The sequence below is a fragment of the Bradysia coprophila genome, unplaced genomic scaffold (genome assembly GCF_014529535.1).
Source record: "Bradysia coprophila strain Holo2 unplaced genomic scaffold, BU_Bcop_v1 contig_350, whole genome shotgun sequence".
Classification (NCBI taxonomy): Eukaryota; Metazoa; Arthropoda; class Insecta; order Diptera; family Sciaridae; genus Bradysia; species Bradysia coprophila.
Window position 1 is genome coordinate 10,824,371 of NW_023503608.1, and position 25,498 is coordinate 10,849,868.

At 36.4% G+C, this 25,498-nt stretch overlaps 4 protein-coding genes and 1 long non-coding RNA gene across 8 annotated transcripts; 2 read left to right on the plus strand and 3 right to left on the minus strand.

Moving 5' to 3' along the window:
- The first annotated feature begins 7,208 nt into the window (after positions 1–7,208).
- Positions 7,209–8,493, plus strand: LOC119080969 (peroxisomal membrane protein 2). Its single transcript, XM_037189611.1, has 4 exons — positions 7,209–7,644; positions 7,709–7,804; positions 7,875–8,157; positions 8,218–8,493. Exons 1-4 carry the CDS (start codon positions 7,556–7,558, stop codon positions 8,314–8,316), a joined length of 567 nt encoding a protein of 188 aa, XP_037045506.1. The 5' UTR covers positions 7,209–7,555; the 3' UTR covers positions 8,317–8,493.
- Positions 8,494–8,959: 466 nt separating this feature from the next.
- LOC119080968 (trypsin alpha-like) lies at positions 8,960–9,959 on the minus strand. The gene is made up of 2 exons (XM_037189609.1): positions 9,528–9,959; positions 8,960–9,473 (listed from the first exon to the last, which is right to left on the minus strand). The coding sequence occupies exons 1-2, from the start codon at positions 9,927–9,929 to the stop codon at positions 9,015–9,017; spliced, it is 861 nt and encodes a 286-aa protein (XP_037045504.1). The 5' UTR covers positions 9,930–9,959; the 3' UTR covers positions 8,960–9,014.
- A 1,747-nt stretch (positions 9,960–11,706) lies between these two features.
- LOC119080971 lies at positions 11,707–13,551 on the minus strand. Of its 2 annotated transcripts, XR_005088410.1 has the most exons (5): positions 13,007–13,551; positions 12,734–12,819; positions 12,472–12,555; positions 12,224–12,291; positions 11,707–12,049 (listed from the first exon to the last, which is right to left on the minus strand). It is a non-coding gene; the product is annotated as an uncharacterized LOC119080971 (long non-coding RNA). The 2 variants fall into 2 exon arrangements; XR_005088409.1 differs by having other exon boundaries at positions 11,707–12,291; positions 13,007–13,550.
- A 5,372-nt stretch (positions 13,552–18,923) lies between these two features.
- Positions 18,924–21,717, minus strand: LOC119080963 (transient receptor potential cation channel protein painless-like). Its single transcript, XM_037189603.1, has 4 exons — positions 21,300–21,717; positions 19,793–21,233; positions 19,475–19,739; positions 18,924–19,391 (listed from the first exon to the last, which is right to left on the minus strand). Exons 1-4 carry the CDS (start codon positions 21,474–21,476, stop codon positions 19,013–19,015), a joined length of 2,262 nt encoding a protein of 753 aa, XP_037045498.1. The 5' UTR covers positions 21,477–21,717; the 3' UTR covers positions 18,924–19,012.
- A 1,210-nt stretch (positions 21,718–22,927) lies between these two features.
- LOC119080967 (dehydrogenase/reductase SDR family member 4) lies at positions 22,928–24,356 on the plus strand. Of its 3 annotated transcripts, none has more exons than XM_037189607.1 (6): positions 22,928–23,049; positions 23,115–23,286; positions 23,351–23,595; positions 23,668–23,828; positions 23,889–24,023; positions 24,088–24,356. In XM_037189607.1, the coding sequence occupies exons 2-6, from the start codon at positions 23,126–23,128 to the stop codon at positions 24,256–24,258; spliced, it is 873 nt and encodes a 290-aa protein (XP_037045502.1). In that variant the 5' UTR covers positions 22,928–23,049; positions 23,115–23,125; the 3' UTR covers positions 24,259–24,356. The 3 variants fall into 3 exon arrangements, with proteins under 3 accessions (XP_037045502.1, XP_037045503.1, XP_037045501.1); XM_037189608.1 differs by having other exon boundaries at positions 23,029–23,129; positions 23,232–23,286; XM_037189606.1 differs by having other exon boundaries at positions 23,042–23,286.
- Positions 24,357–25,498: the final 1,142 nt, after the last annotated feature.

Consider the following 25,498-nt stretch of genomic DNA (forward strand, 5'->3'; position numbering starts at 1 on the left):
TGCAATCAGCAACTAAAATCAGGGCCGATTTTTGGAAAATGGATTTTCCAAAATTTACAAAAAGGTTTCTACAGTTTGTTGCTTATTATTAATCGCATGGTTACAGTCTGTTGCTGATAAAGTGATTTTATCGCATACGCGGTGTGATTCCCCGAAAAAATTATTCACCTAGGATATATAAACAAACATTATACTTCTGTAAATTGTCAAAGTGTCATTCGCATATCTTGTTGTCTCGTTTTCGCTTATGCGATAAAAAAGAATATGCACGTATGACAAGCCGTCTCGGCAAGCCTCGACCGCTTTGTCATACGTGCATAATATTTAATAACACGCACCTTATCAACACCAGTAAATCGTAGACATGAAAATCAAAATAATTAAACCAGATCATACATTACTTCAATTAAGAATTTCTGAATATGGGACATTTTAATCATTTTTACTACGTTGACAGTAACTGCGTCTGCAGCATTTTTGCAGTGTAATTGCACAACAATATTCCTTTTGAAAAGGTGGTATTTTACGTACTTAATCTTAATTATGGCCACTGTCCCATTGAAAAAGGTATTGTAGGTATGTTACAGACAATGTTCCAAACATTTACAGCGTAAATTTTGAAATTCAAAAATAATCTGCTTTCTATTTGAAAATTTTTCTACAATTTTTTCAATAGTGGGAAAGTGGGTGGTGGACTGGTGGGTGATCTGAGGTTAATGGTGATTGGAATTTTCCTAAAGTACAATAAATGCGTCAACAGGTATCCGATGATAATCACGCAAATTAAATGACATGGATCGTATATTTAAACCCCATATCGGCATTCTAGCACAGAGGCCTCCCAATAAAGTTAACACAATATTAATCACTGGTCCAAAGCGCAGAATTTTACTACAAAGTGAACTATTTTTATGCTAAGGACTTCTACTAAAAGTGAATTTATTTTTATTCAATTTTGAAGAAGAATTTGAAAAAAATCGAAATATACAATTCAAGCTGAAACTCGTTCACCATTTTCCTCGCCATGGTCGTTCCCGTTGTTTCCACTATTTTTGTCCTTAAATGGTTGGCACACCTTTAAATGATTGGAGAATGTGCGTTGATTGTTTTTTTCGTCTCCGCTCATTACTATTCCATCACAATTTCTGCACTTGTAGCCACCACAGAAATTGTCGCCTTCAAAGATGGCCAAAAACTCCGACACATTTTCATATTTGCTTGGTGGTGGATACCAAGCCTTCTTAAAGTTGATTTTGTCGGCCTCGTTCGCCATTTTATACTCCAACATTCGTCGGGGGCTCTGAAAGTAAAACATTCGAATGTATCAACAACTAGAAACACTGATAGTGTAAAAAATGTTTAACGGATCACTATTAATTAGCTTTAGAGTAATATCATCACTATGAACTATGTCCTTTGGGTAAGTCAGGTCCCTTGGCTGACTGACTGATTTTCTAAAATAGATTTTTATAATTGTCTTGCTCAAATCAGCTCTTTGTCTTGCTTTGTCGTAAATTGTTCATTAATTTTATGAGGTTTTTTTGTCTGCTAAAAGACGCTGGGATGAGGGCGTATATCTTGCTTACCTCTTGAATAAAAATGAAACTCATGTGAATATGTCTTTCGCTCCGCTCTAGCCGCAGAGTTCACACTCCTTCAAAAAAAAAATCTTTTTATCATCGATATCATCGCCACTAAGATATCAGACAAAAAATTGTTTTCGTAACAAATCCTGGATTACCAAATTCACCCAAGGTGGCCGTGCTCACCCCAGTAGACTATTACTCCAATCCATTAACGAAGACCCAAGAATTTCTTTCTATAATATATGTCGTGTTATCAAGCGGCGAGACAACAAATCTTTTGGGAATATCTTTAAGATCACCCGTCCGTTATAGCCCATCTTCGAATAAGAAAAAGTTTTTGGAAATCCGTTGAGAAACACGCAATTTATCGTGTTATCAAGGAATGATCAAAGTGTGACAAACATTCGCAAGCATTTTAAGTTTTTGGCCATACATGCATTTTCAATCATAGTGGACAAATTTCAGTGTTTACAACGCATTTCAAGCAAAAGTGATCATAGTCGACAGCTGCCAAATAGAGTACTATTATGAAATGGTTTTTTACAGTGTTGTTGTATGATGCATTGTCAAGTTTCAATACCCTATTTAGAGCACCACTCATGCTTGAAGTGCGTTGGTGTTTATCATCAGTAAGACCCATGACTTTCAATCAAGGGAACACGTTACCTTATTCCTGTTCCTCGGTTGAGAAACAGTCAATGCAGTGGATGACGTCGAGACCGATGGTGTGACCGATAGTCCGGCTTCTGGTATGTCCGATGGTCTGGCTTCTGGTGTGGCCGATGGTCCGGCTTCTGGTGTGGCTGATGGTCCGGCTTGTGATGTGGACAGTTGATTTAGCGTGTAAATAAGTTTGAGCAGATTTTCCTTTTCGATTGCGTGAGTCTCGCTCAATTTTTGGCTAGCCTCTTTTTCAGCTTTCAACTCAGCCATCAGCTTCTGGTTTAGTCTTAACAGTTGCGCAATCAACGCGCTGCTCGTTACTCCTGTCTTGTGAAGCACAGCTACAATGTCATTTGTAACTTTCGCCGCATTGGTTGCTGTTACATTTTTCAAATGACCATTCAGCCACTCCCAGTTTTTGTCGGATGATTCCTAAAATACGCAGAATACAGACGATGAGTATAGGATAAGGATAAGTCGACTGATCTCTTGCGAAATCAAGCACCTAAGTCATAATTGACTTCATATCTCATTGAGAAGACAGGTCATTGAATGCCAACCTGCTTAAAAGTTTCGAATATCTAAAGAATTTCTTTAATTTTCCTGAAAATTGTGTTGTAATAAACTATAAATTCATTGTTTTAACCTGTCACAGACGGCAATCATGTTAACAGTTTTACTTCATTTGTTTTGAACATGCTTTTTGCTATAAAAGACTGCATTAGTCAGAGCTTGTCGTTTATTCTTTGCTGTCGTTGTCGATAATAGATGAATGCCGTCTGTAAAAGGTTGAGGAATTACATTGGTACTAGTGAATGCAAAACTGATAGTTATTGCATTCACTAATTGGTACTGTTTGACTTTCCCGCTAATAAATACAATACAACGTTTTACTATCTGCCAAATGTGAAAGTTAGACATTTGTTAGCAATTTACCCCCTGCGAAAATGATCGATTACACATTACATGTGAAATATTTTCGGTTCATGTTTACAGTGTAGATTTTACACATTGATTTGATTTTTGTGATATTCGCAAACTCCGTCGTATATTTTTGATCAACTTGCTTAGGTAACTGTTCTTATTGACAAGTTTAGTTCAAAGCTCGTCTTCGGTTCGGATATTCGAAATCTACATATTTAAAAAAAAAAACAGTTATCGTAGCTTGTAGCTCAAAAACGCATTTGGAAGTTTGCTACTTTCACGAAATTTTTACCTCACATGTAAATAATTACTTTCGCTGTATTCAATATAATATCCAAAAAAAATCAGGTGAATGTGTTACGTGTTACGCACTAAATAATGTTGAGTATAATAGCAGTAGACTTCGATTTGACAAGAAAAACTTCAAAGAAAATATTTTATAACAGTCGAGAGGGGCAATTTCCTTCTATCAAGGACCCTACTTTTCGTTCCAGAAAATGTATTTCTAGGCATGATAATACATCATTGAACAAATACCGACTCTGAGGTCAATATCTGCGTCGGCCCTACGAATGTATTGTTACACATAGTCGCTTCACATGTTTTATGTAACATACCCTCGAACTCGTATGATTCGGTATTATAGTACAAAAGCCTACAGGCATAGAATAAATCATTCAATAAATAAGTCGCTAAACAATGGTCAATATCTCCGAGCTACGGCCCTGCAAATATAGTACACAATGCTTTACATGTTATGTGTAATATACCCTCAAATGAATCTGTATAACAGTACATGCAAAGCATTTGATTAAACATATTTTGATTTTTCGTTCTTTTGAATGACTGATGGTCTGATCATCTGTTGTCAATTCTTTTTTACTGTTAAAAGTTGAATAAAGATTTATGAACAAGTGCAAGTGTTAATTTCGTTCATCAAACTTAGCAATTTTAATTGAAATAATTTCAAGTTCGTCTTTATAATTGCAAGGTGCAATTTGTCAAAAATATGACGTCACACTATCCCGATTTGTATATATGTGACGTCATCATTTGTTATTTTCAAAGGTGCTTTTGCTATTTGAGGAAAATATTTCGTCAAAATATGATCGGGATAGTATTTGTCATCAATTTTGAAAATTCTAAAAACAAACAGTTTTTTTTTTTTCAAAATAAGCTCGAGAGTAATATTGAAGTTATCATGCAAAAAAAAATCAATTGGCGCGCTAAATGTGCATCATGTAATTGGATAATTAAAATATTTATAAAAGGAAAAATGCTGGTGGTCGTCCCACGAAAATTAATGGCTAAATATAATTTATCATTGTGAATTTTGCTCTACTTAACACTATTTACTCACCATTGAGCTTAGTAATTTCAATATAATATTTGGAACGGTTTTTTCACAATAATAAAGTTTAGTTTTGATGTCGACCGACGACTAGTACCTTATGAAGCTTATGGAAATTATACAACCCAATCGCTCATCAAAGTTACCACATTTGTGTGCAAGTATGTACTGTATTGTTATAGTAGGTCCAGTAGCTGTTCAACCGTTTGTTAAATGTTGGATTTGAGTGCCAAACATGCATTGCAATGATTTTATTTCGATTTATACGTCTCTGTGTGGTAAACCTAACATTACACATCAGCTCGGAGAGGGAGATTTAGTTCTTTTTTATAATGCTGATTTCGTGTCCATGATATATACAACCCGATGAAGAAGGGTCAATGACCCTGGGTCATACGCCAAATATAGAAGAACATTTCGTTTACATCTTTGCTAAATATCCCGATACTTTTGTATCGCAATTTCGACTTAATAAAAAAAATGTCACGAAGCACTCATATTTCTGACTTCCTAATTTTTTACGATACTTTATACTGAATTAAAAGTTAATTATGCAAAATTTCGATGCACGATATAAATAAAGCAAAAAAACTTTAAATAATGTTCGGCATCGAAATCTATAATATAAAAATGCGGATTATTTGGACGTTAGTGGTTTTAGTGACAGTTTTAGAACAGAATGACAATGTTTCATTTTATCATAAATTATCCATACTGAGACAAGGTGCATTTTTACTTTAAATTTAGTTATTTTGTGTGTGGATTTTTCTAGTCTTAACTTAAATTTAAACAAAAATTTTTTTTAACAATGTGTCATCAACTAGAAATTTTTACAAAGAAAACTGACAAGATTTTTTCATTAATTGAATGTAGTTGGAAGTCTCGTTAAAAAACGTTTCGGGTTGACTTTTTGTATTACATTTTTTCCACTTTTTCTGTTTTTTAAAGCATCGAAAGAAATAAAACTATTTTCGATTACAGTTTGTTCATTTCATTTTTACACAGTTTCTAAAGATTGTCGATATGTCAGAGTTTTTAATGTACCCAGTCAATTTAGTTCTTCCCAAATTGCGCAATATTTGAATTCGCGATAGAAATTTTAAATTTTGCGCCAAAAATTCATAATTTGGGAAGAACTTAATTGACTGGGTACATTTAAAACTCTGACATAACTAAAACTGTGTAAAAATGACATGAACAAACTGTAACAGTTTTTTGTTCCATTTATTTTCTTCCTCCCCGAAGTCCCTAAAATGCATAACGTATGGACATCAAAAACGAAAATGCGCTCCGACATTGGTCAGCCACTCATCAGACAAAGTACATAAGAGTATAAGAGTTATATAAACAAATATGTTACGCTGGCTAGTGATTTGCCTCAAAGGTTGGTATTTGGTAAGGCTCTGTATACATTCCATGCAAATAAAACCCAAAAGAAATTCGTTAGACCGCTTTGTTACCTCAAGAAATAGATGTTCTGCGGATACACTGAAAGTGACTATTGGTAATGTGAAATCTTCGGAAACTTTTCTCTTCACTACTACTATTATTACCTGTTCACAGAAAATTGTTCCTCCTCCAAAAATTAGGACATTTTTCGACGTTTTTTTCTGACTTTCTGTCACTCAGGCGAACAGGCCGACTAGCCTGTAGGCATGGGCGATAATGAAAATGATTATCGATAATTATCAATTATCGATAATCGATAATTATCGACTTTTTTTATCGAAAATTATCAAAAAAATATCGATAATCGATAATTATTGATATTTTGATAATTATCAAGATATCGATAATTCGATATATCGATATTTCGGTCCGAAAATCCGATATTTATCGATATATTCCGATATATCGGTATATTATCATGAATTTTCAGATTAATATCAAAATATCGATATTTTGATAATTATCGAATTTCGATATTTTGATAATTATCGATAATTATTAAATTATCGATAACGATATGATTAATCGATTATCGATCATTTCTTTCGATTGATATTATCGATAATTTTGAACGCCTCCCATCCCTACTAGCCTGACTACTTCAATGTTCAAGTGGCGAGGTAAGTCTGTTTTTTTCACTACATCCCAATCCCAACATGTTATCAATGTCGGTTTAAAACGCAACTAAGGCACCAGTATGCATAGAACTTGTTACTAGAGCCACTTTGCATCGTCACCAAACAAAAGTGGAAGTGTCTTACTGGAACCCTTGAGGTTACTGTAAATTCTGGACATAATGTTACCAAATTTTACGAAAAACTGAGGTCATTTTCACGATTTTCACCTGCTATAACAAGGTTTATCGAATGTATTTTCAAAATCACCATAAACAACATCGAGCTACTTACTGCTGCTTTTTGAAAAGCTGATATCCATCAACCGAACGAATCGGTCTAAAACCATGTTAAAAGCGTTCGAACAAGTAACGAAATTCGAGAAGGATACATTCATTGGCTTTGTATATTTACTCTTGGTTATTTTTAACGAAATACGATAGAAGTTCAAGATTATTGCGAGATCCTACGTGAATTTTCTGTTTTTCACATGGGTTAAATGTGAATCTGAGTTTTCTTTTCAAATTACGCGGGGATTTCTTGAAGACACAGATTCTGTTAGATGGGGCTGCCTGTTGACAGATTACTTCTTATAATATTATTTACCAGATACAGACCAAATAAGATTCACAACCAACAATTAGTAAACTGTTGATTTAAAGAAATATTTGTTTTTTCTGGCAAGCGATAACAAAGTAGAGATTAGAAGAGATGAACGTGTCTGTGCCTATGTAATGCTGTGGAAATCGCCAGTTTATGCGTATCTCGTTTATCTAACCAATATATAAACAACAAAAAAAATAATTTCAAGCGATTGTGATAATCTTATTAAAGCGATAGAGGAGGACGAGGTGTTATCTATCAATCGAATTACTAATTTATACTTTTACCAGCATTTAGCTGAGTTACCACACTTAATCAGTTGTTGTCTTGTGTGCACTTCAGTTGTTATATATTTTCAATTGAAAATGGCTTTATCACGACCGATTTACAATTTGCTCGGCCTTTATTTCGAACAACTTTTCAATCATCCATTGCGAACAAAGTCCATCACAAGGTATGTAAAATGAAGGTTCAAGTAGTGAAATGATCAGAACAAGAGAAAATGATTTTTTTTAAAGTTCGGTACTAGCAACATCAGCCAATTATGCATCCCAAAGAATTGGTGGTGGGAAATCGATTAACAAAAATACTCTAGTGGCTTATGGAATGTTTGGGTAAGTGGTGCACTTGGATAAAAATTACATTCCGATGTTTATATATGCAATCCAATTAAACTGAATACAGGCTAGTATTCGGAGGGTCCTTTCCTCACTACTTCTACAAATACGTCGAAGAGTTTCTGCAGAACGCTGGCAAAGCGAAGCAGATGTATTTGTTTTTAATCGAACGGCTAGTATTCGCTCCAGTGTATCAAGCCTTGTCGCTTTACTTTCTCTCGCGATTCGAAGGAAACAATCATGATTTTGCGTTCAAGAATTTATGTAAACTATACTGGCCACTGTTGACAACAAACTGGAAATATCTGTCCTTGCTTGTGTTCATCAACGTGAAATTCGTGCCACCAATGGTGAGTCAACTACCTGGTGGATGAGAATACGAAAACTGTTAATCTTCCGTTGATTTACAGCTTCGTGTCCTGTTTGGCAATTTGATTGGATTCTTCTGGGTCCTGTTTGTAGCCAGCAAACGTCGTAAGGCGGCCGAAGCAACAGCAGCTGCTAATTAGTCATAAATAAAGATTCCAGTGCAATTGAATGATGGGGCTGTGAATGTTACATTCGATGTTGTTATAAATAATCGCAAGCAATTATTTTGTGAAATTTTAATTGGTTTCGGGCATGAGCCTCGGTTTTTTGTATGGTAAAACGTTAATAAACAAGTTTGGTTTATACTTAGGTAAATTGCGTACGGTTTTTTTTATGTTTATCGATGCAAGTGACCCAGCATACAATTGTTCTGCGTAAAAATTACATTCCACTTCAAGTCGCAGACATTTGTTCATATTAATGCTGACTAATGCATACGTAGCAAAATCTCCTTATTTGTTTTCAACAAACTGTAACATTTGCCTGCGTGCAGCCGAACATTTCCTATCGGTTATCGAAAAGGACGAAAAAATGACGCGGTAGGTGTTCTTAGTAGTTTGATCCCATAAAGTCAACCTTAAACTAACGAAGTAATAGATTTTGAATTAACCCAACGCACTTCAAGCAAAAGTGCTTCGAGTTCACATTTTTACAATGTCAAAATTTGTTTGATACACTGTCCAGTTTCAGTACTTTATTAAGAGCACCACTCATGTTTTAAGTAATGCGAGCGAATGATACTCAAAATCGAGCATTTTGAGAAGTGGAGAAATCAAATTCACGTTTTCTTGCACAATACTTTATTTGATGCGAAAAGCGAAAATAAGTTTCAAACTGATTACTGGGGAAACAGTATTCCTGTTACTTCCGTAATCCATTGCAAAAATCTTGGCACGTGCGTTCCTCCGATGTGATTGTTGAATCCGAAACTCACGCAACCGACAAGTGTATGAAAACTGCCAGTTTGAATCACAATCGGCCCTCCACTATCACCCCCAACAACATTCTGATTGAAACTGTCGCGACCAGCTGCACATAACATAAGATTTGATGTGCCACAATTGCCTTGTGTAACATATCGTACCGGAATGTATTTCAACCAGCCATCGTTAACGCCTCCCCAGCCAGATATCCATCCAGTTTGGCCTACAAAGAAATCATTGGCCTGACCATGGCGTGGCATTCCAACTGGCGCAATTGTGTCCGAGAACTGAACGGGACTGCTTAAGCCGAATATGGCTAAATCAACGAATGGATTCGTTCCTTGTCCACGTCTAACAAACCATCCAACTTGTGACTTAATTTAACGAAATTAGTTTGATGCTGATCATTTCGAATAAGAAAAAGTTACCACACGATGGTCTGGACCATTCCACTGTGTCACTCCGAGATGAGCTTCAATACCGTTTAGAGTACCACTAGGGATACAATGATCAGCTGTCAATATATGAGTTGCACTGAATAGAGTTCCTCCACACAAAATTATTCCGCCAGGAACAAGCATATGTAAACGGACCATGTAGTTGAACATTCCCCGCGGTGCGTTGGAACCTCCGACCACTCGCGATGAGCGTCGTACAGCATTCAAATAAACTGGTTCTTCAGGCGATATGACAACATTTCTTCGTGTTGGAACTTGAACGTATACTGACTCCGTTCCATTAGTGGGATACGAAGCTACGAAACAAAAACTACCTACAAGCAGTAATAATGAAAATTTCATATTTAAAAGCACTTTGCGAATTGAATTCATAAAACTTTGAACTACTGCAAAAATTTGTGAGCAATCGTCTGTTTATATACGCTCGTTGTCTTCGAGTGCTTACAAACAAGTTTTTATCAGAAGATTAAATTTGAGATCCATTATCTACACGTCGTTTATTGGATTTTTCCTTTAACTTTACTTTAAAAAATTGATTTTGTTTGCTTTTCTCTTTCCTACAAAATTTTTAGAATCTGGAGTATCTTAAGGTTCCACGAAAAATAGTTTGCTAACACGGAAGGAGTGGTTTTTAATACCAGAAGTAGTAGGGCAGTATCGATTTTATAAAAGGTGCCGCCTTATAAAGATGACAACAGTAATCAAGAAACTCCCTCAAAAGAGAAAATTCAAGCAAGATAGATAGCTTTCCTCTTCTTGAAATTGTTAAAAATGTTTTTACAAAAATTACAGTACTACACACATTTCTTCTAGGAAATATACAACAGTCACCTTCAAATTATTCTGAAAAACGTACACCTGCTAAGTAACAACTGTACGACTTAATTTTTAGCTTGCTGCATTTTTTTTAGCTACGTTTTTAACAGCGTTTCTAAAGATGAAACCTTTTATTTATAGAGCAGGGACGTTTAACATCAGATGAGAATAGTTTTTACATGCTAGATGCGTCGAAAACCGTATTTTTCGTGTTTCAAGCATTTTTTTCGATCCCTTAGCATGTTGACAACGGTGACAAAAGTAGAGGATCAGACCTAGACCACTACATTTTTTTACAGATGCACAAATATGTCCATAATTTCTATAGGTCTCTCTAACGCACCTTAAGTATAAGTGGTACTTCAAAACATCCAAGTATATAAATTACTATTGGCACTCTAAGAAAATGTGGACAAAAATTTGCATGCAAAATAGTATCCTATTTCTGCAAGTGTCACTTCAGTTACTCATACTTGCAGTCAATACTCTCTCTAGCACCCAAACTCTCTCAAAAAATCGCTTTAGGGGGGAAAATAAGTTTGAGAAACGCTGATTTTTAATATGGCTTCAAAACAACAACAACAACACGAGCAAACAAAGTAGCAGTGATTCATAAACGTATTTACCACCTTAATAATAGGAGTTTGGTTGCTAGAGAGGGTATTGTTGCAGTGCGTTGGTCTTTCCCAAAAATTTCCAAAAACTCCCAAAGATTTCTTCTCAGTCAGCTTCTCAAAAAATATTTCTATTTCTCAACGAATTTCGCTAAAATAATCCCTGGCCAATACTGTAGTGGAACCACATTCATCCGATGTAAATATAATTTAATTTTCTCCTATAATTTTAGATTGTGAATTTTTCTGAGGAGTCACAATATTGTAATGTCACATAAGCCTGGAAGACAATTCAATCAGTTATACTCAATGTATACGATCAATACTCTCCCTAGCAACCATAGCAACCAAACTACAATTATTAAGGTGATAACTACGTTTATGAATCACCGCTAGTTTGTTCGCTCGTGTTGTTGTTGTTTTTATGCCATATTAAAAATCAGCGTTTCCAATACCCTCTCTAGCAACCAAACTACTTTTATTAAGGTGGTGAAAGAATCCAGTAGCCTTTGGAATTTGCATGTACATTACAGTGTAGTCAGTCAAAATGTGGAATAGTGTTTGTAGAACACAAAGAAATAAGGTGTGAATTTGACACAGATAGCTGAGAGTTTGTTTGCTAGAGAGAGTATTGGCGTTTCTCAAACTTATTTCCCCCCCTAAATCGATTTTTTGAAAGAGTTTGGATGCTAGGGAGAGTATTGATACGATCCATAATAACCGAATTTAGTTAAATGTCACCATAGGAACCAAGTCGAATAGCATTTATCGGTCTGGATGATAATCATACTTCTCTTTAGCGAATGATAAGATAATTCAGCGTGGGGCAAATTATATGTGTTTCGATTGGCCACACTTACGAATATAATGATAACATTGGAAAGTCGAGATTTAGAAGTAATCCATGTCTTTCTGCAATTGAAGGAAACTTACATAATGAATAAGATTCAACGATTTACGAATTCAGTGTCTTTTATTGCGAAACATTTCAATGGATTTAAATTCTATGATAGCAACCTCGGTAGCATTGGTGGTAGTTAGTTTTACATAGTTCGGCGAGGCCTGAAACAATAAAGAAGCGGCTGTTAGTTTTTCTGCAAAACTCCGAGTAAATTTTCGTTTTAGATTGTTAATTCAGTGCAGTTTTTTCTCATTTACTCGTGGAAATGTTGGGGAATCCGTAGAGTTCATCATTTAAAGGAAACGAACATGAAATAAAATGATTTTTTCAGTTACCTGAATTCAGCCCTTCACCACCACCGTCAGTAGCAAATTCATCTTGTTCGCGATTTGGTTCTACTACTCTGAAAAATGAAGAGAAGATATTTAGATTAGTAAAACGCAAGTGCTATGAAGGTCAAGACATTTTTAAGTTAAAATTTTTGTTCAGTGCAGTTCTTTCTCATTTATGTAAAAATGTTGGGGAATCCGTAGAGTTCATCACAAAGGAAGCAAATTGGGAAATAAATGAATTTTTGAGTTACCTGAATTCAATAATCCATTCCTTAGCGGCCACTATCTACAGCACCGCGTTAAGCATCTTTTGCGATTTGAATGAAAAATGAAACCTGAAAAATAAAGAGTCAAGTATTAGACTATTACTTTAATCAAAGGTTTTCTTTTGTCATTTTCAATTTAAAAATTTTCTTCAGTGCAGTTTCGTCTCATTTATGTAAAAATGTTGGGGAATCCGTAGAGTTCATCATAAGGAAAACAAAAATTAAAGAGAAATGAATTTTCATTTACCTGAATTCAGCACTCCATCCCGATCTCATCCTCCACAACCAACAGCAACCAGTTTCATTTCGTTCGTGATTGGAATCTAGTATATCCTGAAAAATGAAAACGCGTTCAGACTAGCGAAACATAAAGTGTGATAAGGTCAAATGAATTTTAGTTTCCTCAGTGCTGTTTTTTCTCATTTATGTAAAAATGTTGGGGAATCCGTAGAGTTCATCATTGAATTTTTTTTCTTCGTTCCAATCATCGAATCATCCTGTAGATCTATTAGATAATTACCTGAAGTTATATTTCGACCAAGTTTCATAATCAGCTATATCAGCGAACTGCCTTTTCACATCCAGCTGGTTACGAGTAATGAAGCGAACACCTCTTCAGTAATTGAGGTTGGAATGGTCTGGATATTAGTCCATTGGAAATTTCGGGAATTTGATTCAATCACCAAGTTGAAAGTATTTTATAAATCTCATTCCGTGCCTGGAAATCGACATTCCCCACGCTGAATACGGTAATACGACATTTAGTGGAACACATGGTCACCGAGAGTTTCCGATCCAAAATTTCGTTTACGTTGTTTTTCCAAGGAATACTCGCCACTTTATTGCTTTTATAAATTTACTTATCAATTCTATCAATTCTCTAATGTATACTGCACTAATTGAATAGAAGTGTTCTTATTGCGAAAACTAAAATCTTAAGGAAGTCGATGTTACTATTTTATGTCTTGCCATCAGAATGAAAAATGGCACAGAAGACCGGTTGTAGTTGCTTTTTCCCCTTTTTCCGAAAGATGTCGTTTTGTACTGAGTATTGAAAATGGAATAAAGTACGACTCCATTTAGTTCATTTAGCGCGTGTTAGAGTAAAAATTCAAACGAAATGAAAACTGGTCATTTCGACAAAGAAATATTTGTTTTTAATTCGAGCCAAGTAGACATTCAGTCAGTTTTGTTCTGAATTTATTTAGTTTTAGTTAATGTCGAAGCACCTCTTGTCCTTTGTTAGTGTGTAATTAATTGGGTTTGAGACCAGTTACTAGTCAGTCTGGAATTTTATTTCGACTTTGTGTCATATGATATGACTCATATCATTTTGAATGGCGCCAAAATTAATTATTTTTGGATACGGGGAGCCAAAATTGATCTTTCAGATACGGCAAGCGTACTGAATATAAAAGGGACACCTACATTCTGATCTGCTAATTCAATTGAGCATTGTACTCGAAATGTTGAAACAGCAATTCAAAAAGTTGTTTTGACAATTTTGAAAGTCGAGTCATCTTTTTCAATTCACGCCGTAAGTGCGGTCGAAATTCAAAATCTTTCTAACACAAATCTTTCTAGCAGCGTCATTTTCATACAAAGATATGCATTGAAATGTATTTTTCGGTTCACTTTTTCATCGACTCGTTCACTTGAAATTCAAATTTTAGGCACCCTTACGGCTTTTCATCATTTCGAGTACAACGCTCAAATAGTTGAATTAGCAGATCAGAATGTAGGTGTTCCCTTTTATTTTCAGTTGATAAAATGAATAAATCTACTACTTCTTTTGTTTAGAATATCACGTAGTGTTACTTTTTAAATCTTCAAGTTCATTAGTTTTTCTATGTATTTTGTTTTTTTATGGAACACGAACCGGAGCACATCTTTTATTTTTATCCTCATTGTCGCAACAGACGACTATTTTTATTGTAAACTTTTTTTGAAAACTAGCTTCACAAAAATGTGATACACGATTAACATCCACTAAACCAAACGATGTGTCCCTTAGAGTTTTACACACACTGCATATCATACTTGTAACAATAAAATACTTCAGTATATATCTCCGATTAAGAGTATCAGCTCTATTATTACTGGCACTTGGCACTTATCATTTAATAGATAGTTAAGCGAAAGTCCGGCGTACTTTGCAATTGCGTTTGTATTAAACAAGACGATAAAATCCAGTTTACTTTTCGAAATTTCAAATTCAAGTCCAGTCTTTGTTCTGCTTCACCTACACGTACTACAACAATTTATTATTGCTTTGCTTCCACGAAGTAGATTAGATTTATGTTTACATTTTACATCACACAGACTATTTGCTTGTTTGATCACGATTGGAGATATAGTTACACTTGTCCTTAATTCTTCGATGCCGATTAGTTAATATTATTGGTGTTGAGCTTAAGATTAAAATTCAAGAGAAAATCTAGGTCAAAATTTTGTGAACCATACCATACTGCGTCAAAGTGATAGTCTGTCGAAATTATATCTGGATTTGGAGCGGAATTTTATAAAACATTAACGGTAATTATGGCTAATTAATGCATTTAACCAAATTTTAAGTACGTGTTCGTATATATAGGAGAAAGTTGGTCAACACGTACTCTACCGTAGTGACAAGAAATGTTAATAAAGTAGAGAAAATAGTGACAATTATAACCATCGTCCGCATCTCTAACATTACATTAAAATGTCTGAGCTAGACATCACACACAATTTTCAATCTGAAGATAATGAAAAGACTAACGGAAGCACACAACTAAGCGATGCAACAAAAAGAGACTATGGACCAAAGGAACAACGTCGCATGATGAAGAATGTTGTTGTGATAAGTGTCTCATTTGCACTACTCTTCACAGCTTACTCTGGCATGTCCAGTCTTCAAAGTTCGATTAACAATGGTCCCGACAAAGCTGGTTTAGGTAATTGGTCGTCTTCCGTGGTGTACGCTACAATGTGCATCTCAGCTCTGTTTCTTCCAACATACGCGATATCGCGCTTAACAGCCAAGTGGGCAATATATGGATTCATGTTTGGATACACCACATACATTGCAGCTCAATTCAAGCCAGAATTTTACACACTTATTCCAGCAGCTGCTATTGTAGGAATTAGTGCTGCTCCAATGTGGGCGTCAAAATGTACATATCTCTCGCACATCGGAAAAGAATATGCAAGTCTAACAGGCGAAAAGAATGTTGAAGCAGTAATTGTGAAATTCTTTGGAATATTCTTCTTCTTCTTTCAAACGCACGCAGTCTTTGGAAACATTATTTCTTCTACAATTTTATCATTAGGCGTGGATGAATCGACGAAAGTTGTAAATGATCCGGAAATTTGCGGCGCAAATTTTTGTCCAGGCACTAATCTGACCTCGTTCAATGACTTAGAAGATAGGCAGAAAATCTGGACATTGTCTGGAATTTATTTAGGTGTGGCTCTGTTCGCTATCGGAATTGGTATCTTCTTTACTGATACACTTGTTAGATACGGCGAAAAAGACAGGGACGGAATGTCGTCGAAGTTGACCGGAATGAGGTTATTGATAGCAACTTTTAAACAAATGACAAAACCCAATCAGATATTAATCATTCCTTTAACCATTTGGTCCGGACTGGAACAAGGATTCATAGGAGCAGACTTTACGGCCGGATATATTACTTGCGGATGGGGAGTGGAAAAAGTGGGTTATGTTCTCATTTGCTACGGAGTAGCCGACTCTATCTGTTCCATCGGATACCATCCGATCATCAAGCATATCGGGCGCATATATGTGTTCACTTTCGCTGCTCTCGTAAATGTAGCTCTGATCTTTGTTTTCCTTTATTGGAAACCTAATCCAGACGAAAGCCATTACTTTTTTATTTTTGCGGCTTTATGGGGCGTAGCAGACGCTGCTTGGCAATGTGGTATTAATGGGTATTATGGAGTTTTATTTCCAGCGGACGAGGAAGCTAGCTTTAGTAATTATCGGCTCTGGGAAGCCATTGGCTTTGTTATTTCCTTTGCAGAGTCTAATTTAATGTGTGTCAATGTTAAATTGTACATCCTCTTGGGAGTAGCTGCTGTAGGAATGGCGGGATTTTATGCAATTGAATATCGCACTAGGCGAGATGCAAAGAAAGAAAATAAATAATTTATTAGGTGTAATGTGACTAAAGACTTGGAACAGGTCAGATATCCCTTGATGTGAACCTGAATTTCAGGTCGACCTGAAAATATTTGAATCTGAAGTGACCTGACCTGAATATACTTAAAATCTGAAGATCAGTTAAAATTCAGATAAATCAGATTAGATTGCAGGTATATCTGAAAAAATCTCAGATATAACTAAAATCTGACCTGATTTACCTGAATTTTTACTGATCTTCAGATTTTAAGTAAATTCAGGTCAGGTAAAAATTTTCAATTGAGGTTGAGTTCCATTCAGATTCAGATAACTTGAGCTTTAGGTTTCAGACCGACCTTGCCTGCGTCTTAAATAGATTATTTTTTTATGAATTTTACTTTTTATAATAAACGTACATTATGACATCTTCACTGTAAATGTTTTTCTCTGAACATCTTAAACCTTTATCAGGAACAGTATCATCCAAACCCTATATAAGCTCAAATGGTACCCAGATTATGATGGAACACCACAGGATTTTCTAAACATTTTTTAAGCATTTCCAAGGTATCTTTCGCTGGTTTTCTACGCTCATCCGGTAGAGTAAAACAAACAAGGCAGTAGCGCTTGATTTGACTAAGGGACCTGAATTATCTAGCAGCCTTATATTTTGCGATTTTTGTCAGTATTCATTTTCATTTATTGTATTAGGTCCCTTATAAACTTATTGACTTCTTAAAAATGAACCGCTACTGCCTGTTTTACCGCACCCAAGAACACTAAAACAAAACATAGCTAACGCCGACCCGTACGAAACACCTATTCGTATCAAAAGCCTTTAATGTGAAACTCTTCATTTCTCTTACTTCATTTTCTTCTCTGCTGAAAAACTATTCTTCCTTTTAAATCACTTACATTATCCACTCTTTGCCTTGTTATCATATACAATTAAATTGCTGGAGGCAATATAGACAGCCCCGTACGAAGTCAAATTTCATAAATTCCCATTTAAATAGCTATATACCGCTATATTTACCTATATTTCACTGTAAATAAACATTTCACAGAGGAATATGCTATTATATAGCTCTATATGCCTGTATATAGCTCAATATAGCTGTATATAGGTATATATAGATGTCCATATATGGAATCCCTGAAACCCCTCACACTTAACACATTATTTTCATGTTAACAGAAACTCTCTAAGCATCATTTTTCCCACTTTATATCGTTTTACTAAAATCCAATATGGCCGCGGGCAGCCATTTTGTTAGGAGACCGGAAATAGTACCGACGCTTTACATTCGTTAATACCTTTCAAACAAAAAAAAATTCATGAAATTCGGTCAAAATTTACTCGAGATATTGTCAAAATACATCACGTTCACTGTACTTCCGAGTAGCCAGATAAGAGCTCACTCCAAGAGACCTAGCTCACGCTCCGGAGAACATAATTTCATAAAAAAAAATTTCTCTGATTGGTACGGTCAATACCTATCTAATAAAGCTAAGACAGACGAAATATGTTCAAATGTGGCCGACCTACAAACAAAAACTGCTTGCCGCCCTGTACCTGTTCCACACCAAGGGGTCTAACTCACGAGTCGGTCATCCGATTTCCATAAACTTTTTTTTTGTCGATCGGTATTGTAAATACCTTTTATTTGACGTATCACTTACAAGTTTAACGTTTAAATGTCCGGAGATATCTTCGAAAAACCGTAAAGCACTTATTGGGCCACAGCGGAGGGGTCGATCCAAAATCACTCATCTTCGAACTTAGCCTGTCTTTTGACATTACCAAACGGGAAAAAAAAGAATTTTCAAAATCGGATGCGTTTTACTCAAGTTATCGTGCAGACAGACGGACAGACAGACGGACTTTTTTTTCGCGGATTTGGCATCTCTAAACAACCACAATAGGTTTCCCCTTACTCAGGGAGACCAATTCGACGTGTTACAAACGTATGCGTAAACCTATAAGACCCCAGTACTTCGTACGGGTCTAAAAAGAGACCGTAGTCCTCAGTCGCACAACTTAGAATGTTATGTGGCAGTATGAGGAATCAGAAATCATGCGCTGATGTAAAAAATAGAACCCCATAAGAGTGGGAATTGAATTGTTATGAAATGCTGTTGATGTTTAATTAGAAGAATATAGTCACTTTCTTTCATAAAATTTCTGTAAGTATGGAAGAGGAACAAAATCTTAGGAGCATGGATTGACGTCAAATTTATGTTCAATGACTGGTTTTGAGCAAATGCAAGCTGGTAGCTAAGCATGATGCCAGGAACTGTGATCTCACACGTTTAATAATATATTGTCAACACTTTTATTTACATTTTTCTTACAAAGATAAAAGAATTTTCTTAAAACGTACATACCTGAACCTTGACTTCCCGTTATCTTTCACTTAATTTATCGTTAATCAACTTTAAAGTTTCTTCCATTGTTTTTAAAGTACTCTCTATAGCGTCTATCCGCTTGGCCAATTGTTCTCTTTCGTGTTCATCATCGGTTATCTTCCGGTGTTTTTTCATTTCGTTTCGATCCCGAATTCGAAGAGCAGCGTGCACAATTTTCTTACTCATCCGTGCGATTCTACATCTGGCCCAGCTACGCAATGGTACTCTCAGACAAACAAAATTCGGTGGCACCTCCTGTTCTGCATATACCATGTACGAGTCTTCAAGGTCGATGAAGATCTTCTTGCCGTCGTAGACGAAAGTGTTGATGTGAGTGAAATATTTGCACAATCTCCAGACTCGACGATATTTACTTCTACAAAAAAAATTCTTTAAATTTTCGGTCAAACAATCAAAACTTTCCAGTACAACACATTACACACATCATGAATTACGTACCGGAACCAGTGCTGCTTCCGTGACAAAACTTCTTCGTATCGAGCGAGAACTTGACAACGTCGTATGAAACTCGTCAGTTCAGCTTTAGCTTGAATCTTCTGTGTGTCGCTTACCGCCAAACCGTTGAGCAAATTCATAAATACCGTCGATATCAAGAAAATGAATCCGACGAATACATACGCTCCAAATGTGTTCGAATCGAAATCAACATTGGCCACATCAAACTCACCGGCTGACATTACGACGGTCTTTATCATAGACATACCTAGGGTAGGGAATTCGTTAAAATGCGGTGGATCTCTGTCGCTATAAACATACCTAGACTAGGGAACTTGTTGAAATCCGGTGGATCTCGGTCATCATCTGGATCTCTTAACAAAATGTAGAAGAGTAGCGAGAAAGCTGGTAGAAAAATCGCATAAAGCTGCAAGCTCTTGATGGAACTTTTTGTAACTGCTATGAGCATTTCCGAATAGATTGAAAAGTGCCAAAATGTCCCCGATAAGTTAAAAAATTCGTATGTGATCAGGACAATGCTTATTGCAGCCATTGTAGGTGTGTGAAATTCCATAGGCACCGCGACCACAAAAAGTACCAAGGACAGAATGGTGATAAAAGTCAGAAAACTGTTCGCGTAATTGTCTTGACTTTTCCGATAGTCCGGCGAGCAAAAGATTATTTGCAGTAGACGTCGTGAGGCCGTGTAGGTGGAGAAAATCAGTGTCAGAAAACACATTTTTCCAGTGTGTGCAGCCGGACTCATAATGTAGTACATCGAAACGCATCCCGTTATCAATGACAGCATAAAATAACATAAACAGTCCGTATATAAGAGGAGTGCAAGGCGTTGCCATTTAAGAAACAAAAAACAGGCGATCAATGGATGTTCCAGCAAATGTCGCAATTCGTATGATTTCGACATAAATCTAATAGCCTCCATATCGTTCGGATAGTCATCGGATGGTGAAATCAAATTTTCGAAATTGAGGACAATCATATCCTCGCCCGAGATGCATCGATCAAAATGAGATTTGAGTGCTTTCGGGTCAACATGGGATATGGCTGGCCGATTCGTACAATCTTGCATGCCAATGAAAGCACCATTTTTCAATAGGTCGTGCACCACTGTTGTTTTACTATATTGAACGGCTAAATGCAGTGCTGAGTAGTCGTCCTCGTTCTGCTCATTGACACCATAGTTGGCATAATTTAACAGTAAGTCTACACACTTGCCGAAAGCAACTTTTCCGTCTTCAGTATCTCTACAATCGCTATCGATGGTCTGCGCCTGCATCAAGAACGTTGTAAAATCGGCCAGCCTAACTGGCTTCCATGACATCGATTTTCGCTTTTCCAGTAACTTCTTTAAACATTGCCACCGGCCAAATCGATAGATTGAATGGATGGCCGACCTATTGAACTCCTCATTTAGAGCACCCAACGCTTCGGTAGCCAAATTCAAATCTCTTAATGTTGCAATGCGTATGAGTGACACATCACGCCAAGCATCCAATGTTTCAATGTCACCGTCCTCCTTATCACTGTCATCACTCGAGGAATCGACGTGGAATTGTGCCAGTTCTTCATTCTTTTGCTCAGCAATCATTTGCAAGGCTTCCACAAAAACGTCCTCATTGTCGAACATTAGACTAAACAAAAGTCTATCGTGTTCCCAATATGTAACATCGCGATTTCGAATGGATGGTATGACACCATCTGGAGTAAGCTGTGTTACTTTTGCTCTCGTCTTGTCATTCAACTAAAAGGAGACAGAGTTTTTTAAAATTTAAATAATTATTTTGCCAGACAGATTCGTTTTCCTTACTAAAGTTACGTCGAAGCCGGCAATCAGATATTCCTCACAGAACACTTCAAAATGGTGATCAAGATACTCATCGAGAATTCCTTTCAGGTCTGCTTGCGAGCACGGTTCATCTAAATCGATTTCAAAAAGTTTCGACCGGAATGACTTCAAATCGTTAAGTACATTGGACTCAGTCATTATCACTGATAAAATGTCGATAACATAAGCAAACTACACAAAAAATTTCGAAGGATAAATTCTGAACTGCAAAATATACACAGAAACATAAGAATGAAATAAATGACACTAGAAGTCTTAAGGAGACTGTTTAACTAGGTCATATCAACACAACTTCTATTATTATGTCATGAATTCCGTTTAATTTAGGGATCGAAAAACTCTGTTTGTTGTGGTACTTGATGGTAAACAAACAAACATGCATGACAATGACAGCGACTATAGCGCATGTGAGCATCTGAACGTACTATTTTAACCTTTAGCAGACGGACGGCACATAAAAATTGAGGCACCAATGAAAGTATAGACCAGTACAGGTATGGTCTGTTCATACAAACCGGAGGACACCTCCGCTCCATACAAAGTTTGACATTCGACCATACCTTGTGTTGACGTTCATTGATCATGACTGGTACACATGATATAAATACTAAGCGCAATAAAATATATGCTTTAAACAACGCCGCAAGCATGAGTGATCGTAGTGACAGCTGCCAAAGAGAGTACTATTTTGTATGACATTTTTGTACACATTTTTTACAGTGCCAAAATTTGTTCGATACACTGTCCAGTTTCGGTACTCTATTTTAAAACGTTTGGCAAAGTTGATTTTACTTAAAGGCAGCGAAACTTTACCTGTAAGAACCGGTTAAGTCACCAAGACAGCTGATGTCACTCAAAGCAATGAACGTCAACACAAGGTATGGTCGAATGTCAAACTTTATATGGAGCGGAGGACATAGCGATTTCATGTAAACAAACTCACCTCTCATGAGAGGTGAGTGTTTGTTTGTATGCACGACAGAGTAAAGTTAACCAGGCAGGAGCGCTGATTTGACTAGCAACCTGAATAATCTAGTATATTTTGCGAATAAAATTTTTCAATTTATGTCAGTGTTCATTTGAGTTCATTTTCATCCAGTGTATTAGGTCCCTTATTTGACGTTTCGAAAATGAACCGCTCCTGCCTGGTTTATTTTACGCTGCCGTGTTTGTATGAAATCGATATGTCCTCTGATTTGTATGAACAGACTATACTTGGTTTATACTTTCATTGACTCAAAGTTGAGCGGTTCAGTAGATAGTTTTCATAAAGTTCATGGAGGCGCGTGATAAACTCAGATGAGTCTTAACTCTAAAATTGTTCTACCACTACCTAGAAGTTTTTGGGACAACAAATATTAGAAATGTTCTCGGCTTCGCCTCGGATTAGTTAACTTCACACAAGTCTCAAAACCATCATTTGTTTCATCGATTAGTAAGGTACTATTACATAGCTCAGGATAAAAACAGAAACTATGAGAGAACGAGGACTTTTCGAATTGTATTTAGCATTCCCATTTCAAAGGTCCCTTCAGAACCTTGCCCAATTCTCCATTTTCACTGAAAATATAAACACGCCGAAAATGGAAAAAATGAACATTTTTCAGCGACGCACACCTCTTCGCTCAAGATGTTTTCGCTTACAAGTTGATTTGACAGTAAATTAATTATCAATTTTTTACGTCTGATATACGCTTATCTGAGCAATATAGTGAGAATTATAAGGTTTCTATAATAACCGCGTACATTGTAATCGACATCTTTATTTTCACTAAGGTCGTTGGGCAATGAGCAAGTGGATTTTTCAATTATCAACCAGAAACAAGACAATCAGGCCGCTGAAAAGCCGGAATATATTGCAAAACATACAAACCAATCGTTGTAACTCAACAGATATGGCAGGACGACTCAGTGGTAAAGTTGCAGTGGTAACAGCGTCAACTGATGGGTAACAAGATTAGAAAAATTTGGTCCTTCCAAGTCTGATAATCTGATATGCTTTTGGCTGATAGGATTGGTTTTGCTATAGTTTCAAGATTAGCAGCCGACGGTGCTAAGGTAGTTATCAGCAGTCGAAAGCAAGACAATGTAAATCGAGCTGTATCCGAATTGAAATCGAAAGGATTCCAGAACGTATTGGGCGTAAAGTGTCATGTAGGTGATAATGATGACCGAAACAATTTATTTAAGCAAACCGTTGAAAAATTCGGTGGCTTAGATATATTCGTATCAAATGCGGCAGTAAATCCAGCAGTTGGTATGTGTGCTAGAGTTTAGAAAGTGGTTGACCTTTGTATTCAAACGTTTATCGATTTGCGTATTAAAATAGGCGGAGTGTTGGATTGCACCGAAGAAGTTTGGGATAAAATTTTCGATATTAATGTGAAGGCATCATTTCTGCTGGCTAAACAAGCGGCGCCTTTGATCCAAGAAAGAGGAGGCGGAAGTATAGTCTTTATATCTTCAATTGCTGGATACACTCCATTCAGCGTGAGACAAAATTTTCAGTTTTCAAAGTTATTTGATGAATTCCATTATTTCCTATACTAGTTACTCGGAGCATATTCGGTCAGCAAAACTGCCTTGTTCGGACTAACAAAAGCCGTGGCTCAAGATTTAGCAACCGAAAAGATTCGTGTCAATTGTGTGGCTCCCGGTGTTGTGAGAACTAAATTTGCCAGAGCTGTGAGTATTTTGATTTATAAAAATGGGACTCAATTGAACATTCATTGTTTGACGATTTCTTCAGATGTACGAAACAGAAACGGCAAAACAAGCGGTATTAGCAACCATTCCAATGGGTAGACTCGCAGAATCAAATGAAATAGCCGGAGTCGTGTCATTTTTGGTGTCCGAAGATGCAAGTTTCATAACCGGTGAAACTATAACTGCTGCTGGTGGAAGCATTTCCCGATTATAATTTTTGTTTTTGTTTTCGAATGTGGTGAATGGCTGGATTGTTAATGTTTTTGGTTGGCCGGGGTATTGGAAATAAATTAAGCAATTGAACTGTTTCAATTTTGTAAACTTAGTTACGAGATGCACAGGTGACCAACGTATGCAGCAATAAATCGACAGTCTACAGTTATCAGTCTGTAAGAATAAGAAGTGAGCTCAGGAAATGAGTAAAATTGGAAAGTTTTTAGAAGCGCTAGTTCGATCAATTGAGTTGTGTGTTCCATTCTTGCATTGCATAGAAAAAGTTCGAGTTTTGCTATCTCAACATAATTTTATTATTCAAACAATTTTTTTGGCAGGCAGATTCGTTTCCCTTTATGGGTACGTCGAAGCCGGAAATCAGGTATTCCTCACAGAACGCTTCAAAATGGTGATCATGACCACATCTTCAATAAAATTCGTTAAATTCTCTAAAATTCCCAAAAACCGATTCTCTAATATTAGGCTCTGCACCCGCCTGAAGTAGTTGCAAAAGAAGTTGCAAAATTCGTAAAAGGAAAATGTTTTTTGCGACAACTTTTGCAACTACTTCAAACGACTGGGAGCAACCTGAAGTAGTTGTCAAAGTAGTTGCAAAATTCGTAAAGGGAAAATATTTTTTGCAACAAGTTTTGCAACTACTTCAAAAGGCTAGGCTCTGCTCAAGGGAATTTCCGAAATGGTAAAATAAAGTAACACAGGAAGAACGTTGGACAGTATTCAAAATTGTGCAAGAAATGTTGTAGGTACGACGAGGGCAAAGTTGGCATTTTTATTCAGACATTCGGGGGTTTATTCGGTATCCAGTTTCGGTAATCGTACAAAATCCGGAGAACTAAAATCCCGAATTACAAAATCCAGACAAAAAAAATCCGAAAGCCTCAAAATCCGGAAGTCTCAAAATTTGATGCTTCAAAGCACCTAGCAGGGTAATAGAGATTTTTACACGTCAAATAGAGTAGTATTGTGATACCATTAATACCGTTAGCTTAATTTTGCAATGACATTAAGAAAAAAAGGTATGAAAATATTCGCATACTTCGATTAAAGTACTACTTTATTTTTAGCCCCGTACGAAGTACTGGGGGCTTATAAGATTAATATGCCGTTTGTAACACGTCGAATTGGAAGCAGACAGTAAGGGCAAAGCATTTGGTTATGTTCATAGATGACGAATCCGCAATAAAAAAAATGTCCGTCCGTCCGTCCGTGACCCCTCTAGC